Raw genomic sequence first — 17,721 nt, 5'->3', positions numbered from 1 at the left:
TTTTCCTCATCATCTTCTTATGTCTCTCTCTTCTTTTGTTCTATCTTTCAATTACTCACTCTCACACTCCTCTGTTGTAAAATGGAGGGCATAGCTATACACTGCTGTTAGTCCAGGGGAACAGCTAAGTAAGTAGTTTTTCTGTATTTACCACATCTCCGCTTCAGCAAGTGTGAAACCAGAGTTGTGGCCTCAGTTAAGTTTACGACCACTGTGGAGGACAGCAGCCAAACTGAATTAAAGTATATTTTCTAACAAGAAATCAGTAGACTGGTAATAAAATGTTGAATTCACATGTAGCTTTTCTCTCACAGGGTATATGTGCTGCAGGTGTTGTACACAGCCTGAAGGGGGAAGTCAAACAGTATGAGGAAAGAAGTAGAATAAAGTACCACTGCTGTATTTTCTCATATAATAAAGCAGATTATATATATTATATATTGTACTTATGTTGCTAACCAGGGGTTAGGTCTGTTTAATTATCAACCATTTTTAAGATGGTTGATGTTTTGAGTACAGCTTCTCTTATTGCCTGTGGTAAATCGCCATGGTATAAGCACAATAATACACTCTGAGATGTCCTAATATGGAAAATAACATATTTGGTGGAGGAAATGGCACTCTGCTTGTTGTCGTGGTGTTCTTCCCCTCTGCCTTATCTGTGAATTTCATATACCAGGACACTTATGTCGCTTATATCACTTACATGAATGTGTATGAGCTTGCTCATTTTAGAATTTACTTGCTCCTAGTTTTCAGCAATGCTCGAAAATGTTTCACCATTGGACAAACCTTTTGTGATTCAGATGTTCTGATTTATATTGATAAGTGTAGATAAATGAGCCTTGACCTATAAGCTTTATCTACTAAATGATTTGGCCTTTTAGCAGGTCTGAATGCCTCTGTCAGTCAGGATGACGTGAAGATAAGAAAAGTGCAGCAAAGGGCAGGTTACAACCTGTACACCATATAATGATGGGGAGTGTCAGAAACTGAAGTAGGCACGCACCCCATTGTGTATGCGCTTGTATCAAATATGCAAACTCAAACTGTATTGTATTGGACATTGTATTGGAGACCTCCCCGGTGCCCTTTGTATAGTTTGTTGGAGACAGCTGTGTGCCATGCCCTCCCTACTGAATTATTGAAAGTGAAGACTTTACACTTTGCCTCTACAGGGATTATTAAACACTGCAGCACTGCTATATAATTTGCACACTAGTCAGTGCCCCAAAGTAAAGTTCACATACATCTATAGTCGAATTGTAAGGAGAATGTCAAGTCTTACAAAGCTGAGATGCAAAGAGCTGTTAAAATGAGTAATTTTTAAGGAACTTGTATTAGGTATTATGTCAAATCATAGCACTGCTGTTCCCCTGCACTCCCTCTGCCTTGCTTTATAAACACACCTTTTCTCGTCATCCTTCCATCTCTTCAAAGAAATATCAACTCTAGCTTTCCACATGCTTTGGCCCTCTAGCCTTTTTCCCAGCATGCACTGCTCTATTGCCTGTGTCTCACAGAGAAAGTAGTTGGTGGTGGCGCCCCCTCTCTGCGCATGGTGGCATCACAGGGTGGTTTTGGACCCAGGAAATGGCTCTGTTAGCTAATGTCAAGGCTGTATCGATGTGCTTGATAGCCTTCACAAATCCGTCCTCTGGATTGTCCGGATGTCAGTGCTGCATGATTTCTGTAGAGCATGGTTTAGAGTCACTGAAGGCAGGACTTGGTCTGTTCATCTAAAATGTATCCAAACTGTTCCTACATGCTGTGGTCCTCTCTGTATGTAAAGCCACAGCATCTGCCGTGTGACCTGCTACGACTGAGAGCGGACACCTGTCACTCAGAAGGAGTGCGGAGGGGGCTGCTCCAATGGAAACAAGCCTCTTGTCACACCAACTGTTGTTCACTCATTCTGATTTCACAGGAAGCTCCCAGGGGCCGCTGTTTGGACTGTCATCACTCTATATCTATATCTTTTCACACTGTCTTCAATTCTCACATGCTTTCTTTGCCCTTTCTGTCAATGTTGGTCTCTATAAAAGCTCACACAAACACAGTCACACACACTTAGTTTTTCTCTCTCTTTCTCCATCTCTTTTCCCTCTCCTAATCTGCAGTAGGTTGGGTTGTCTGTACACCTGGTCAGCTAATTCGGTCCCCCCTCTCCTCTTGTGAGACAGCTGCCATTCCTCAGCGACCAAAATTTGTTTATTGAGCGTTCCACATCAGGGTCCATTATTCTGATTGTGCTTCCAGAATAATTATGAGTTATTAACAGTACACCTGCTCTGCAGTTACCCCTGGGACTAGAGGTGGAAAGCTAATACATTAATGTTCTCTCCACCCACACACCTGCACACCCACCCACAGACTGTGGTGTTTTGGTCCCAAGGTATCATCATAAACAAGGAGAAAATGTTCACTCTTGAGCACTCGGATGGTCAAGGATGAATTTTGGTTATGCGTGTATGCTTTCTGTGGTGTACAAGCCAGTGTACCTAGTATAGAATCAGGTAGTATGTGTGGTTTTCTTTTGGGATTTGGATGGAGACCGTGCCCTAGTTGCAGCACAGAGCAAGTGCACTTACACACTTTCAGAGAGCTTTCAGCCACCATTCAGAAATGTCAGGCTCAGACCCGGTTTAACTTTACCCTCAAGCAGGTCATTCTGAATCCCCTGAAACTCACGTCTTTCATTGTACCTGCCAAAGTGACATTAACCCCAGAGTTACCACATCACACAAACGCGGTATAAAGGTACTGATCTGCATTTGTCTCGCCCTCCCTCTCTGTCACTTACTATGCGCTGTGCGTCTGTCACACTATACGTGCCTCTCTTTTTAAAAATCAGCATATCCCCACTGGTGTAGGGCTCCAGGACACCAAGTTCTATCGAGACTCACCTGTACAAAAGATGAGAGGTCGCTCAGGGACAGGCATCACTCAAGCGCGCACACACTCACCACACACATTAATGCATAGACAACATGAGTGGGGGCAGATTGCTTCTCTTTGCAGCTTGAGCTTTTCATCTTCAGTGGCAGTTCTCAGCCAAGACCCATAAATTCATCTTTGTTGTGGCACTCAGAGGAGACCGCGCACACAACAGTCCATATGACATTATCTGAGAAAAGTCATTTTGCCTTTAGTTTGCTAATTAATATTTTAAAAGCTTTAATACAAACTATGTGGCTTATATCCAGTTTCACTTTCATCATCCACTTCCCTTGTTTCCTCTCTCCTGTTATCAGGGTGTCTGCAGCTGCAGTGTTGGAAAGGGTCACAGATCTACTCAGTAACAAAGCACTGCAGCCTGTACAGTGGTAAACTGCTATCAGCTCCTAAGCCTGTGCATGGCCACACAAAGTGCTGGTGGAGCAATGTGAATAACAAGAGTGAAGCTAGCAGAAAATGGATGGGTGACACATGACATTACATATTATGTCATAGATATTATTTTTAGTATCCAAATGTCCATGTTAGAGGACTGCAGTATAGTGTGTTGAATTATGTCTCTATCTCAGTTACAGTCACTTCAACAGCTGCCTGTTTTCTTTTATTATGACATGATGATGCTGGATGTCAGAAATGTATGCCTTCTCATCAGCGCAGCTGTGATATAATTGAACCCATCAAAGCAACAGTGCCATGTGGTTGATTTGATCATTTAAAGTTGTTAGATTCTATATTTGTTTGAAAGTAAAAGAAAGCTAACAAATAGAGTTAATTTATTAAAGCTTTGATCATTTGTTGAGTTTTCTACAGTCAGCGATAGTTGATAAAAGCTAAGGATATACAAAAATGTGTTGCTACAAGTATATACAGTAATTCATAAGTTTTGGATTTTACAATGAAATACAAGAATGACCTAAAGACCTTCTTTATGCAGTCAAAGTATGTCATTTTTCAATGGTGTGCTTAGAAAGTGTTTCTTAGCCACTCATGTGAAATGAACAGAAAGCGATTCATTCCCTTTGCATGCATGCATCTGGCTGTATGTGTCTCATTTGTTGGACTCTTTAAGCTTGGGCCAAGGCAGCTATCGGACTGCTCTGTAGCCTGGTGCACTGGAGAGATTAGCCCTAACCAAACCCTTAACCCCCTCTCTCTCTCTCTCTCTCTCTCTCTCTCTCTCTCTCTCTCTCTCTCTCTCTCTCTCTCTCTCTCTCTCTCTCTCTCTCTCTCTCTCTCTCTCTCTCTCTCTCTCTCTCTCTCTCTCTCTCTCTCTCTCTCTCTCTCTCTCTCTACATTTGACTTCCCCGCCGCCAGCGCCATCTAGCCTGCAGCTCTGTCAGCACTGTGTTTCTGCCTCAGCTCACAGGCTAGTTGGATCGTTCAGTCCGTCATCTGGACACAGCCCTGTGGACTTGGCCATAGCGTAGCTGACACATACAGACACGTATGAACGCATGAGCAGGCTCAAGGCAGAAATTTAAAAAGAAATCATGCTCACACATACACGCTGACTGACAAAGCGTTAGCTGTTAATTAACTTGAGTGCTGCAGCAATTAGGTTTACAGTCATTTGAAGATCTGTGCTTTGGGAAAAATCTAGGATGAGTGTTAAATACTGACTCCAATGTAGTTGGGATCCTTTTAGTGAAAGCAGCAGCATGTTTTATAGGCATAATGTCCTCTGGGGGGATGAATCAAAACTGATGAAAGACTAAACTCATGAGACACAGAGTCTGTCACATCGCCTAATAGGTATCTCTTGCAGATAAAAGTTTTACCATTTATCTGAATTATATCTGCATTTTTGTACTGTTGAGTGGCTTGTTGCTGGAGCACCCAATAATGTACAACTTCAGTGGGAAGCTGAGGCTTTCCCAAGTGTCAGAAATGGGGATGGATGAAGGGGACGATGGGACATGATCTTACAGCAGCGCCACAAGCTCCATGGAAAATGCTTAAAAGGCAAGATGAAACCCACAGCACAGCTTGACATACACACTGCCATACCTCTGTGTCTGCTTGAGAAGTGCATAGTGTTACATCATACATTTGCTGGAGAGATGTACATTGTGATAGCACATTGTGTATGTGAGAGAGAGCAAGAGAGTGAAAGCTATATTGTCAGCTCAGCAGGGAAGTCTGTGGATACGAAAAGAGAGAATCATATTCTTCTCTGACTGGGACACAGTCTGCATCAGAGTAGACTAAAAGCTCTGTGTTTATTGGTTAATATGCCTATGCACACTCCGATCTCTTATCAGTTGAATATGCTATTTGGTTCTACTCTTTGGCCATTATCTTTGGACATCTTTCCTTGAATGTCATTTTGACTATTCTGCGGGGTGTTTTTGTCCTCGATTCAGGACACGCTGAAAAAAGTGAGTTATTATGCCTAATGTGCTCTGTGCCTCTGTTCTGATCATTATAATGAGGCCCAGTGTGTTTATGTCTCTCATGTGTGTAGTTGTGTAGCTTTCTGTGTGGGCATGAGTATGTGCTTGCCCATTGAAACACACACTTGTGCAGCTGTGTGTGTGTTCTGTTTTGTGGACTGACATTAGGACTTTGGCTCACCTCAGGCCCACAGGGCTTTCTCTATGTGTCATTGTTCCAAACTCAGGGGCCAATACAAACCTCTTTCATTCTCACTCACTTTCTCTTTTTACTCTTTCTTCTTTCTATATGTTCATACCTGTCCCTTTCTAGTATTCTTTCACATTTATACACATGCAAACACCTGAAAGACTTCAACTCTTATGGCACCAAGAGTTAAAAATTTTGCCTTTTGTTACCTCTGTCTGTTTCTCTCAACCTAGCAGCACTGCTCCAAAAATAATGTTTTTTCTCTCTCACCTCCCCCTCTCTCCCACTCCCTTCTCCCCTTATACTGTAAATGTAGATACCATCAATAATAAATGTTACAGTAGAAACCATTACTTTCTATATTTGCATCACTGACGTATAAGAGTCAAGATAGACACAAATTGGGTATAGTGATTTATTTTATAAGCTTATACCAATTGTTTTTAGCAGCCTTTATACAGTCTGTATCTAATGAGGAGGGAGTTGGTTCATGGGGAAAGAATTTGAATTCTGTTATGTTATGCTATTAAGGGGGATGCCACCAAATTTTAGTATTCCGATATGTTTTCCCCAATTAATTTAAGTCTATGTCCACTCAGCATACAGCTCTGGTGACAATACTTATGAAAGATAGAAAAAGGAGACAGCCAAAGGGTATAAAAAGATTGTTATTACAGCCTAGTTAGTGGCGCGGCATCATTTTGTATTTTGGGGAAGTCACAGTCTTTGCTTGATTCTTTCTAGTTTTGGCAGGCATTGCTGTTCATGCATGCACATTTTAATTACAGACTGCAGAGTCTGCACGACATATTCTGAATTCTATATTTGAGTGGTATCCCCCAATTATCTTGTTTTGAGCAAGCTGTTTTCTGTGCGTGTGTGTGTGACAATATGAATGCACATGTTTGTCTTTGTCATTCAAGGCCCTGCTAAAGACAGCAGAGGCCACACTGTTCTCTAACAGTTGTTTCTCCTCCTTCCTCCTCCTCTGAATTGGACCTCTTACAGACGGAGGTAACTCCACATGGGCTCAGCGTGGCCCAGCCCCCCTCCCCCTCCCAAGGCATGCTCTGTCTGTCTGTCCACTCTGTTTGGTGGAGCGTCCTACTTGTGGGACACTGTCTTTCAAGTCTCTATCACTGTGTCTAGTGTGCATGTGATTAGGTCTCACTGTCATGCAATGCTGTGAATATACACATGCTAACAGAAAAACGTCAGTTAACTGTGCGTGCGTGTGTGTGTGTGTGTGTGTGTGTGTGTGTGAAAGAGAGAGGTAAAGTCACTTTGTTTTTAATGATTAATACATTTGGGTTGTGTTTCAGATATGGTTAATCAATAGTTTGTGTTTGTGCTTCAGTCTCTTGTGATGTTTTCCCTCTTTTTATATCTATTTCACACTGTGAGTACAGCCTCTGGTGGATAATGGGTTTTGTACTCGGACTGACCACAGACTAATTATTCGTCACTACCACCCTCTCCTTCCTGTACGGCTTCATGTGTATGCAGCATTTGCATGACTGTTATTGTGATAAACCGTCTATCCATTGTCATCCTTATGCACCAGGGCTATTTTTAATGTGTGTGTCTGTGTGTGGAAGTACAGTATATGTGTACATTTCTGTGTGTGTGCAAGCCAGTCTCTCGATTGAGCTTCACTCTCAGACACACACACTTGCTTGCACACACACACAAAGCCACACCTGGAACAGCTGTAAGGCTTGTTCTCAATTATGTGAAATGTTTTTAATATAACGTCTTCCTGTTTTTGTCCTCGCCTGGATGAGCAGAAGATCGCCCAGGAGAGGGAGAAGTTTGCAGATGAGGACAGCATTTTTTTCACACTGGGAGAATGTGGCCTTATCTCCTTCTCTGACTACATCTTCCTCACCACTGTGCTGTCCAGTAAGTACATTGTTGAACTGTACAGACATCCTATTCAATCCCACATCCTTAAAATCTTACACACTGATCATAAATCAAATTCCGAGAAGATCTCTTCTGTGTCTTCTCTGCTCTCTGCTTTCTTACTGCGTCAGTTAAGGCAGAAAGTGAAAAGGAGAGAAATTTTCCAATATGATATTATTAGCCAGGTGACAAAGCTGGCTGCCTGTTCAGTATGATCTGCAGTTCTGTCAAAGTTAATAACGTGTGTCTACCAAGCTAGCTGCCTTGGAGATGTTGCGTGTCACAGAATCAGTTTGTTTTAGCTGGATCTAGCATTGGTAGTGGATACAGGGAGTCAATTTCACATTAATGCCTCCTTTCTGAATGTGTCAAAGATCATGGTAATGAAAATGAAGCTCTGACTCCTTCCTCTAGTAAACTTTTATCCCAGCTTAGCTCGGCCATTTATTATAATCTGTTCTTATGTAGAAGGTCTCCGGGGAAGTTTTCAAGGACAAGTCATTTTTAAGCAGACAGGGCAGGATGCCTTATGGTTGGTTTCAATCCATTTAACACGGCCACAAAAATAGTACAAAGGAGGACATTGGTTCATGCCTCATAGTGGTGCATATTTACTGCTTTTATACAGTCTGAGTCCTTTGTCAGATGAAACAAGATTAATCTTTAATATTGCCTTTGAAGTTGGGTTGTTAAAACAATAAATGGTTATAGTAGTAAAAAATTAAGCATTGAAAAGAATTTAACAAATAGAAGTTATATGTGTGTAAATATTATAGTTTTGTCTGAATTTCATCCGATGAACAGTGTAGGAATTATAGCCCTTGTACACATAGTCCCACAACACAACAAAGGATAGGTCACTGTCCAAAAACAGGCAGCGCTGTGTAGAAACTGTACTATGTATAGTCACTATGTAACATGCGTCATAATGCACGAATTGAGCAGTTTCCACAAGTACACCTAAATATTAAATTAAAATAACGTTAGATACCCTCCAGGCAGTCAATGGGCATAAAGTATTTACTGGGATGTAGAGATAGTGCACAGTTAAAACGTTACCTATGAAAGATAAATTAGTTACAAATTAATAACTTACCACTCTGAAACGTCTTGCTCTAGTCTCGCTTGTGAAGCTGGTTCAGGTTGTTCTGCTTGTGTTTCAGTATCAGACTCGGCTGAACCGAAGCCATAGTTACCGGTTGAAGCGGCTTTGTTTTGGATCACACTACCTTGCTGGTCAGGACCCGACCGACTCTGCTTCTGATTGGCTAGTAGTCCTTACCTAGGTACTGCATGTGTAACTCCCAACAAAGATCGAATAGAAGTAACATGCCTCACTCGGTAGCTAAAACGGAGCGTTCAAGACACAGGGTGAAATGAGGTGCTACAGAAATGTGCAGTATGAGAAAAAATATGGTGTTTTTTGAAATGCAAACCTATTCTAAACTATGAATCTGAAAATGAGCATAATATGACCACTTTAATAAAGCAAAGACATAATGAATGCAGAATATGTTTGATGTGAAAAACCTTACATATAAAGGCATAAATGGTTAAGTGAATTTATGAATGCTATATTTGAGATGTAAATATGTGTAGCATTATGGAGTACTGGAGTTGATAGAATTTAATATCTGAAGTTATAGCCTGTATATCCGATATGCAAAATGTGCATTGCACTTACATTATTTTACAGGGGGGCCGTATGCAGCTACTGAAATTATGCAGATTGTATTGTGTATTGTTCACATTAATTAAAGGGTGCTAACACTGTGAACAGAGCCTTGTTATCATACTGTTCTGAAAACAAATGTCACTGACTCTGGTCTTGTGGCCATTAAAGTGAAGTCGGCGTTATTAGGAGAGTTACAGAAAATGCCTTTTGCAGAAAGTGTACAGATTGGGGGAAAAACAGTACAGCAAGTACAAATTCAGATGTCATTAATGCAAATTTAGTATTCCAGATTAGCTCATATAGACAGTGGCTCCGCTGTTGGCAGAGGGTGGGGCTGATTGTGAAGCAATCATTGTGCTGTCTAAAGTGCCCCATGTTGCACCACTGGGGGGATAAGATGAAAGCTGAAGATGTTGCACACGTGTCAGTATTGAACTCTTTAGCGTGGGTCGATCCAGAGTGACGTGTTGTTTTCATATTGTTGTTGTATTGATTTGTGTCCTGTGATGTCCAGCTCCCCAGAGGAACTTTGAGATTGCCTTCAAGATGTTTGATCTGAACGGTGATGGAGAGGTGGATCTTGAGGAGTTTGACCAGGTTAGACTGTGATCAGCCGCACATCTTGCATACAGCAGTCACACACAGACATACATGAAACAAACATATTGAAGAAGTCACAAGGTTGAAACAGCCAGCCCACATGCTTGGACTGTGCTTTAATATCTACAGTAGCCCCCTATTGCATTATAGTAGCCAGTAACACACACTGACAGGCAATAAAGGTAAGACCCTGCATTGATGTGCACCACTGTGACATTTTCTCAGAGGGAATAGAGTGCTGTGCTGTGCACTCTGTGATATCAGTATCTCTACCACAGGATCTGATAGGGTTTATGATATAGGTTTTTAAAGTTACACCTCATTATGTGAGATAATGAAAAAGTCCTTTTTTAATTTAACTGCTTTGTAATATGAAGCGACCAAGAAAATGGCTCTCTGTTTTAAATCAAGCTAATCTTACACAAACCTCATAGGCTTTTTATTGTTGGCAGTTGTCTGATTAAATTATTTTTATAACAATTTTTACATGGGACCCCTACATCCTTAGGTCCAGAGCATCATTCGTTCCCAGACCAGTATGGGCATGAGACACCGCGACCGCTCCACCACAGGAAACACCCTGAAGACAGCCGGCTGCAGCTCTGCTCTCACCACCTACTTCTTTGGAGAAGACCTGAAGGGAAAACTCACCATCGGCAGCTTTTTGGAGTTTCAGAGGAAACTGCAGCACGATGTGCTCAAACTAGAGGTAATGAAAGAGGAAAGTGATTGAGTGGAGGAAGAGAACATTATACTGAGAATATTCATCTACTGGTTTACTGCACTATTGTGTGCCGTCATAATGAATTAATTTGAATGTTACAGCTTTGCTGTAATCTTAAATCTTAGTCTCCTCTGCACCTATTCAGGGAATACACATGAAAATTTACAGCTTCTTAAGTTATAGGAAGTAAACATTACTGTCCCTGTTACTTAGTCATTTAGTGACATTTAGTCCAAGCAAACAAATTAACCAAAACATGTTCAAGAGGCAAGGGAGAAACAAAGAGGCAGTGACAGATGAGCGTTACGCGCAACACAAAGGGGGGGGCAGAGTATGACAGATGCGCTGTGTGGATTGTCTGTCAGCATTGTCACTCTCTCAAAGCTGTGAGAGAGAGTTAAATATAAAAGCCAGCTTATGTCTCCTCAGACTGACACCAGACCCCCTCCCCTGCCTCTACAGTAACTGTGTGAAAAGTGTTGTTGAGCTTATGGTTATTCTAATCTATTGAATTAGCGTGGATAGTGGAACTGATACACTGAACCATAATGGACGTAGTCATCTGAAGCTAAGAATAGGACTCGAGTCGGAGCATCTGCCAGGAAGAAATCGCTATCTGTCAGGTCTTAATGATACCACAATGCTCAGAGGGGGAAATCATAACGCCACAGATAAGGTTGACACTAACATGGGCAATCCAATCCATACGGAGCTTTATAGCGAGTTTCAGCTCATTGTTTAGTTGTTTGCTCCGTAACTTTACTGTTTTGGTTCACTCTCACCGCTCTCATAGTGTCTTCTTCGGCTGCAGCGGGCAGCTGTTTTCAGTGAAAAACACTGTACACTATCTGCTCAGCACCAAAAGGCAGACAGTTAGAGACTAGCTGGTGAACATAGCGGAGCATTTAGCAACTAAAGGGCCAGATATTTCCCTCAGACGTTGGTGGAGACCAAAAACAGAGCTAAAGGAGAGTGAATATTGGACATTCATCAGGAGGCCGGAAACATGACTCCAAATGAATAATAATGTTACTCCTTAACTGCTGGATTATATAAGCAACTGTTATGTCAATGTTGTGTACAAAGCTTGTGGCCAAAAAAACCCCCACAAACAAATCAGTAGTTGCAGGTTTAATGTGACTTGACTTCATAAAAGGTAGATCCCCCACAGGTGCATGAATGTTTAGGTCACCCCTGAAATCTTCACTCCAGGCTTATTTTGTCTTAGTCATAAGTTGCCTCTCACAAGTGCGACAAATTAACATTTTGAGATGTCGGCACGTTCAGAGAGAAAGGAGGGAGGGAGCCGTTTGGCTGTCGGAACAGCCTCAGACATAAATCGACTGGATTGACCTGACAGCCAAGGCCCACTGCTGTTAAGCCATGCTCTAGAGGAACATTGTTTTAAAAAAAAAAAAAAAAAAAAATGCACATTCAGATTTAATGTCACCAATGCCTGTTTCTCATCTCCCCATGCCCTGCTCCTCCTATTAATTTGTTTGTCCCTCTGCATAGCACTCACTCTTCCCGTTTCTGTCTTTCCCCCCTGCAGTTTGAGAGGAACGATCCTGTGAACGGCAGAATCACCGAGAGACAGTTTGGGGGTATGCTGCTGGCCTATAGTGGCGTCCAGTCTCGTAAACTCAAGCAGATGCAGAAGGGCTTGAAGAAGATGTTTAAGGATGCACAGGTAGATAAATCTGTGTATTCTTATTCACGATTTCATAGATCTCTGAGATAAGTGATTGGTACTCTGTGGTTATATATGGTGCTAGATTTGGTGGTGTAAGTGTTTTTAACTAATTGGCCTACATGCAAGGATGTGGGACAGACGGCGTGTGCCTGAGGGAAAAGAAGATTGTGCTGGGACATTGCGAGTGTGTGAGAGAGACGGGATGAGATAATATATCACTGGGAGAGGACAGCACATTCGGAGCTTGACCGACACTTACTCTCTCCAACTCCTCTACCTTCCACTATCTCTGTTTGTGGTGACCAAATACAGAGCAACCATTGCTCAGCAGAAAGGGCATAATTAGTCCTCCATCCCTCTTTGAGCTTCTTAATAAGCCCGTTCTCTGTCAGTGTCTCCACAGCCTCACTCTGATCGTTTCAGGCTTTGTCCTCCTCCTCGTTTGCTCTTCTATCAATCAACTACTCCTTATTCAGTTTAGTTTACTTCAGGCTGGGAAGCTCCATGCAAGGTTTCTTATAAAAAAGAGTTTTGACTTTCCTTTGCCTAGAGATTCTTTCACCAAACACCACCACATTGCTCTAAGCAATAAAATGGTTCCACTGGGACAGACCAGAAAATGCATGAAAAAATATTCAAGATGTAGAGGGCTTGAAGCCAACTTCAGTATATGCCTATATCTCTTTCCTATTTCCAGTGCTTTGCATGATCTTTGGTTTCATATTGGTTCTGCTTCACTGTAATGAGCCCCATCAGTCAACTGACTGAAGTTGCGCCTATGCATATCCTGTCCCCAGAGGTGTCGCAGCAAAATGCGTCCTATTTCAGTTTTTTTTCTTTCTCCCCCAAAGATAGTAAGCTTGACATAGTAGCTTGTTGGTATACATTAAAGCACCACAGATGTCAGACAGAGCTATGATAAGACAAGTTTGATGGTTAAATGCAGTGATTAGCAGAGAAAAGAAAACGGAAAGCAGGGAAGTTGCCGTTCCTCCCAGGCATGAGAAAATGATGAGGGTGGGTGCTGCTAGAGTTGTGTCTCTCTGAGGAATTAAACTGCTGTAAGCATCTCTCTCTCTTTCCCTCTTTCACTGTTTACCCTCTTTTTCCATCCCTCTATCTGTCTCTCAGCGTTGGCATAACCTGTAATGTAAATGAGAAAAGTGTTATTTACTACCTAAGACCAGCTGCTCACTTTTCCTTGCAAATGAGCAGTGTGTGACAGCTGTGTGACTTTGCATCTGTTTATATGTGTACATGTGCATGTGTGATTCTGTTCCCCTGTCCATCCATGGCACACTGTTCATCCATGTGTCTCCTGCTTCTGCCCACATCCTCCAGTCATTTGTGTCACACTGCTGAGCTGCTCCCAAAATGTCATTGTGCAGTCACAGCTATTGTCATGACAATATTTGGCTGATTTTTCACAGGATTGTAGTGCTCTAATCTCACCCAGATGATTGTTGTTGTTTTTTAAATATATTTTCCCGTCTTGTGCAGGGCATCACATTTGAGGAGGTGGAGAATTTCTTTACTTTCCTAAAGAACGTGAATGACGTGGACACAGCCCTGAGTTTCTACCACATGGCTGGAGCCTCCATAGATAAAGGTACACCCACATTCGCCCTTTTCCTCTGACATTCTCTCTTTCCTCCTAATTACTCCCTTTTAGACTTAACTGTTGTCACTTTCATCTTCTCTCTGAGAGTTGTTAACACTCAGCCAGCCAGATCTGCTTCCCACATCTCTTTTTGCCTGGCTTTGCTCCCAAACCTTGTTCAGCCATTTGTCATCTGTTTGTCCATCCATCCATTTATCTACCGCCTCTTCCTCCCGGCCTGCTGGAGAGTGCATGCTTAAATCCATGAACCATGAACACGCACACATGACAGATCACTTCCTACCTGACAGTGCAGACTACTGATGCCTACTGACACATTCCAGCATCATCACTGAGGGAGGGAGAGGAGGGTTGGGAGTGGGCTGACCTGTCATTACATGGTTGCTCTTTCCCTCCTAAGCACCAGGAGGGTGTATTTCACCTGTAAGCTGGTGACTGGAGGGAGGCGGGTAACATCAGTTTTACCAACACTTTCAAAGTACCCAAAAGCAAGACATTAAAATGAATCCTCGTTCGTGTGAAGGCAATTTGAATCTGTGTGGGAATGACAGGACTCCGCCACTAACAATGAAACCTACCATACAAAGACGTAATTACTGAATGTAAATGAATTGAATGGCTTTTGCAGAAAAGATGCTGACCATAAATGGGGGTTTAAGGATTATGTCTTTAATTATCAGACAGAGAGTTGACTGTGATTGACCCTGCATTCTCACCCCTGAAGAATGGGTCTACAATTATTATTCAAGAAGACCAATTACTAAGCGTCAAATCAGTCATTCAATTAGTCTTGTTTCCTTTATCTTCCTCAACACATTCATTTTTACCGAATCCATTCATCTGCCAGATCCTAACAATGAAAGTCAATTTAATGTGAGAGCAGCACAGGCAGCCAGGATCTGTAGATTTTATAATATGGCAATTGTTTGATGAGTCAAATGTTTTCTTCATTTATCGCAGTGATTCAGCCCTTCAATAGGCCTCCATATGTTTTCTGTCAGCATGTCCATTAGTTCTGATTGACTTTAAGGGAGTGCAGGGTCGACCCTGAAGTGCTTGTTTCCAGTGTATGGTTTCAGCTGCATGTCTAAACATTAACAAGCAGTGTGTGTCTGTGTCGGTATGTTTGTGAGTGTGTGTGTGGGGGTGATTGTAAACATCAGGCTGCTGTAGGTCCGTGGAGAGCTGCCAAGCATGCGTCTGCAAGTTATCTCCGTCCTCCCGTCGTCCGTGCAGTGAAACCATCTTCCCAGTCTTCAAGCCTAATGGAGCTCTTCATTTCTCTCATCTCTTTTACATCTTTGTTTCTCTTTTTCCCTTTCTTTCATTTCGCTCTCAAATCCCATGATTTCACACCCTTTTAGTACAGTTTCTCATATGTGGGTGTGTTATCTGGAGCTGCACATTGCCTTTCTTAAAGGTAGAAAAGAAGGCTAATGAGATTCTTGGTGGAGTGATTCAGCTGTTTTTATTCTTTTTTTATCCTGCTATTTGCAGGGAGATTTTGTCAGACATTATTCTTTTTATCCTAGCCCTCTCCTCTTTCTCATCCTCCTCTGTTTCTCTTTCCCTTTGCTCTTCCACTTGTGTGCCCTTTGAAGTTTGATAATCAATAATTCTGGTTAAAACTTTATAGGTTTTGAACATTGTGTTATCTATTTGTTTTTCTGAAATGACCTTGAGGCTTTTTTTTCTCCCCGGTCTCTGTCTCCATTTCCCTCTCTTACTCTGTACACCTCCATCCCCTCCTGCCTTCCACCTTTTCTCATTCCTCTCAGCCTGTCTCATTCTCAGCTGGATGTCCTGATGCTGTCTGCTCCTCCTCTCAGCCCCTTCTTTCTCTTTCTCGCGTCTATCAGATAGTCTCCCCGGTGAATGGGAGCCCTGCCTGCTATCGATCGCAAGCACTTTGACTTGTGCACAATGTCCTCCACATGGGCCATTTATGAGCTGGCTTGTGTGACTTGCACCTCTATTACTCTCTTCCACAAACAGTGAATCTCTCTATCTGTGGTTCCCTCCCTCTGTCTCTCAGTTACCATGAAGCAGGTGGCCCGCACTGTGGCCAAAGTGGAGCTGTCAGACCACGTGTGTGACGTGGTGTTCGCTCTGTTCGACTGTGATGGTAAGTACCTGGCTGGTTCATCATAGCTCTTCTCTGCAGATATATATGGAAATAATGCCTCTGCTGCCAGGTGAAAATCATCAATAAATGGAATTCAGTCTCCTCCTCTTACTTACCCTTCCTCTATTATTTCATCATCTCTCTCCTGTCCATCACCCCTCTTTCCCTCCTCCTCTCTCCCTGTCTGTCTTCCTCAGGGAACGGAGAGCTTAGTAATAAGGAGTTCATAGCCATTATGAAGCAGCGGCTGATGCGTGGGCTGGAGAAACCCAAGGACATGGGCTTCACTCGGCTGGTGCGTGCCATGTGGAAGTGTGCCCAGGATACCGCCTGGGACTTTGCCACACCAAAGACATAATAGAGACAGGAGGGAACGTGTGAGTGGGAGAGAAAGACAGTGTGTGAACAAAGCAACAACACCAGTAGCATCAGAGGCATTCTCCTTCAACAGGTCTCAAGAATTTAAATAGACAATTAATGTAATGAACCCATTAGGACTGCAGCTCCGAGGGGCATCATCAATCATTAACGCATGTCGCTGTAATATAGTGACTGAAAGGCTTCTCTAGCCTGCCTGTCTAAGTCATCATGGGTATTTACATATTTTAAAATATACAAACAAAGTTTGTATGTTTATTTTTGCCATATTCTATAGAGGAATGCAGTGTCAGCAGGTAATTGTGTGACCCCTTTGTCAAACGCTAAAAACTGCACTTTTATATCCGTATTTAACATGGTTTGCTGCAAAAGGCAAGACAAGAAGTGAAATCAATTTTATTTGACTTTCAGCTGTATAAATGCCGCAGTATGTCTGTTCTATACTGACAACAGACCCTTAGTTATTTCTTTGGTGGGACAAAGAGCAGAAGTCTGTACTCTTGTTAGCACCTCTTCATTCGTTACTCCTATCATTTTGTCCCATAAGAGATCAATGATGCTTGTCTCGCTCTACAATGTACTGTTCAAAGTGTGTATTCTTCTAATTATTATTGCTCACTGAAACACTTTATAAAAGATGGATGTTGGAAAGAAATGCTCTATTAAAGATGTTTTTAATCATGTAAAACTGATTAAGCTTTGTTTATGGACGACTGTGTTCTGCTTGACTTGTAAGTTGGATTGTTGTCCTGCCATGTTCTCATTTTCACTCTTTGACTCGGAGAAAAGCACAGTGGGGGATTAGCGAGACTAATCTATGGGGCGCCGAGGAAGTCATTTGTCATGTGTAATGAAACAGGGTGTAACATTTTCAGGCCAAATGCATAGCTGATTGCATGCAGTTCGCTTGGAGTGTGTCAGGAAGAAAAAGATGGTAAATCGTGTGTGTGCAGAAGCAGTCAGCAGTTTTGTATAATTGAAATGGACAGGATGGGCAGTCCTCGACCTCTGCTGCCCATTAAAAGATTGTCCTGCAGCCCCTTCATACACTGTGCTGCATTGGCCTGAAATGAGCTGGCTTGCTCTCTTGCACAAGTTGCGACTGACAGATGGAAGTGGTACTCAGGAGTGATTGCTAGGCAGGAGATTAGGTTGAAGGGCCTCATCAGTATTCCTCACCACTGTTCTTTCCACGGTTTAAGTCTGGCATTACAATAACATGGAACTTAAAATTATTTTTAACAGAACATCATCATCCTCGCTGTTGTATCAACTTTACAACACTCCCCTTTAAACATAAATTTGCTGTCCTGCAAAAACCATGTATTACCAAAACATCGACTTTTCATGAGCTAAGAAAAACAGCCTTCTATCCAGCTTTGTGAAAATAAGATAATCCAATGGGGTTTTAATATAGTTTATTTAGCTTAAGATGTAGGAGAAATTTCTCAACCTATAA

General features: G+C 42.2%; 1 protein-coding gene across 3 annotated transcripts in view; it reads left to right on the top strand.

Annotated features, from left to right (window-relative positions):
• micu1 (mitochondrial calcium uptake 1) overlaps positions 1-16,950 on the top strand; it is a 34,981-nt gene extending 18,031 nt beyond the window's left edge. For 2 of the 3 annotated variants that reach the window (XM_044213994.1, XM_044213996.1), the window contains 8 exons: positions 6,550-6,555; positions 7,329-7,443; positions 9,636-9,718; positions 10,230-10,430; positions 11,998-12,135; positions 13,639-13,747; positions 15,795-15,884; positions 16,082-16,950. In XM_044213994.1, coding sequence (XP_044069929.1) covers positions 6,550-6,555; positions 7,329-7,443; positions 9,636-9,718; positions 10,230-10,430; positions 11,998-12,135; positions 13,639-13,747; positions 15,795-15,884; positions 16,082-16,242 — 903 coding nt within the window. In that variant the 3' untranslated portion in view covers positions 16,243-16,950. The remainder of the gene's footprint in view (positions 1-6,549; positions 6,556-7,328; positions 7,444-9,635; positions 9,719-10,229; positions 10,431-11,997; positions 12,136-13,638; positions 13,748-15,794; positions 15,885-16,081) is intronic. The other variant, XM_044213997.1, reaches the window with a different exon arrangement.
• Positions 16,951-17,721: the final 771 nt, after the last annotated feature.

This window comes from Siniperca chuatsi, linkage group LG11 (genome assembly GCF_020085105.1).
Source record: "Siniperca chuatsi isolate FFG_IHB_CAS linkage group LG11, ASM2008510v1, whole genome shotgun sequence".
In the NCBI taxonomy this organism is placed as follows: domain Eukaryota; kingdom Metazoa; phylum Chordata; class Actinopteri; order Centrarchiformes; family Sinipercidae; genus Siniperca; species Siniperca chuatsi.
This window is presented reverse-complemented; position numbering and strand designations above follow the sequence as displayed.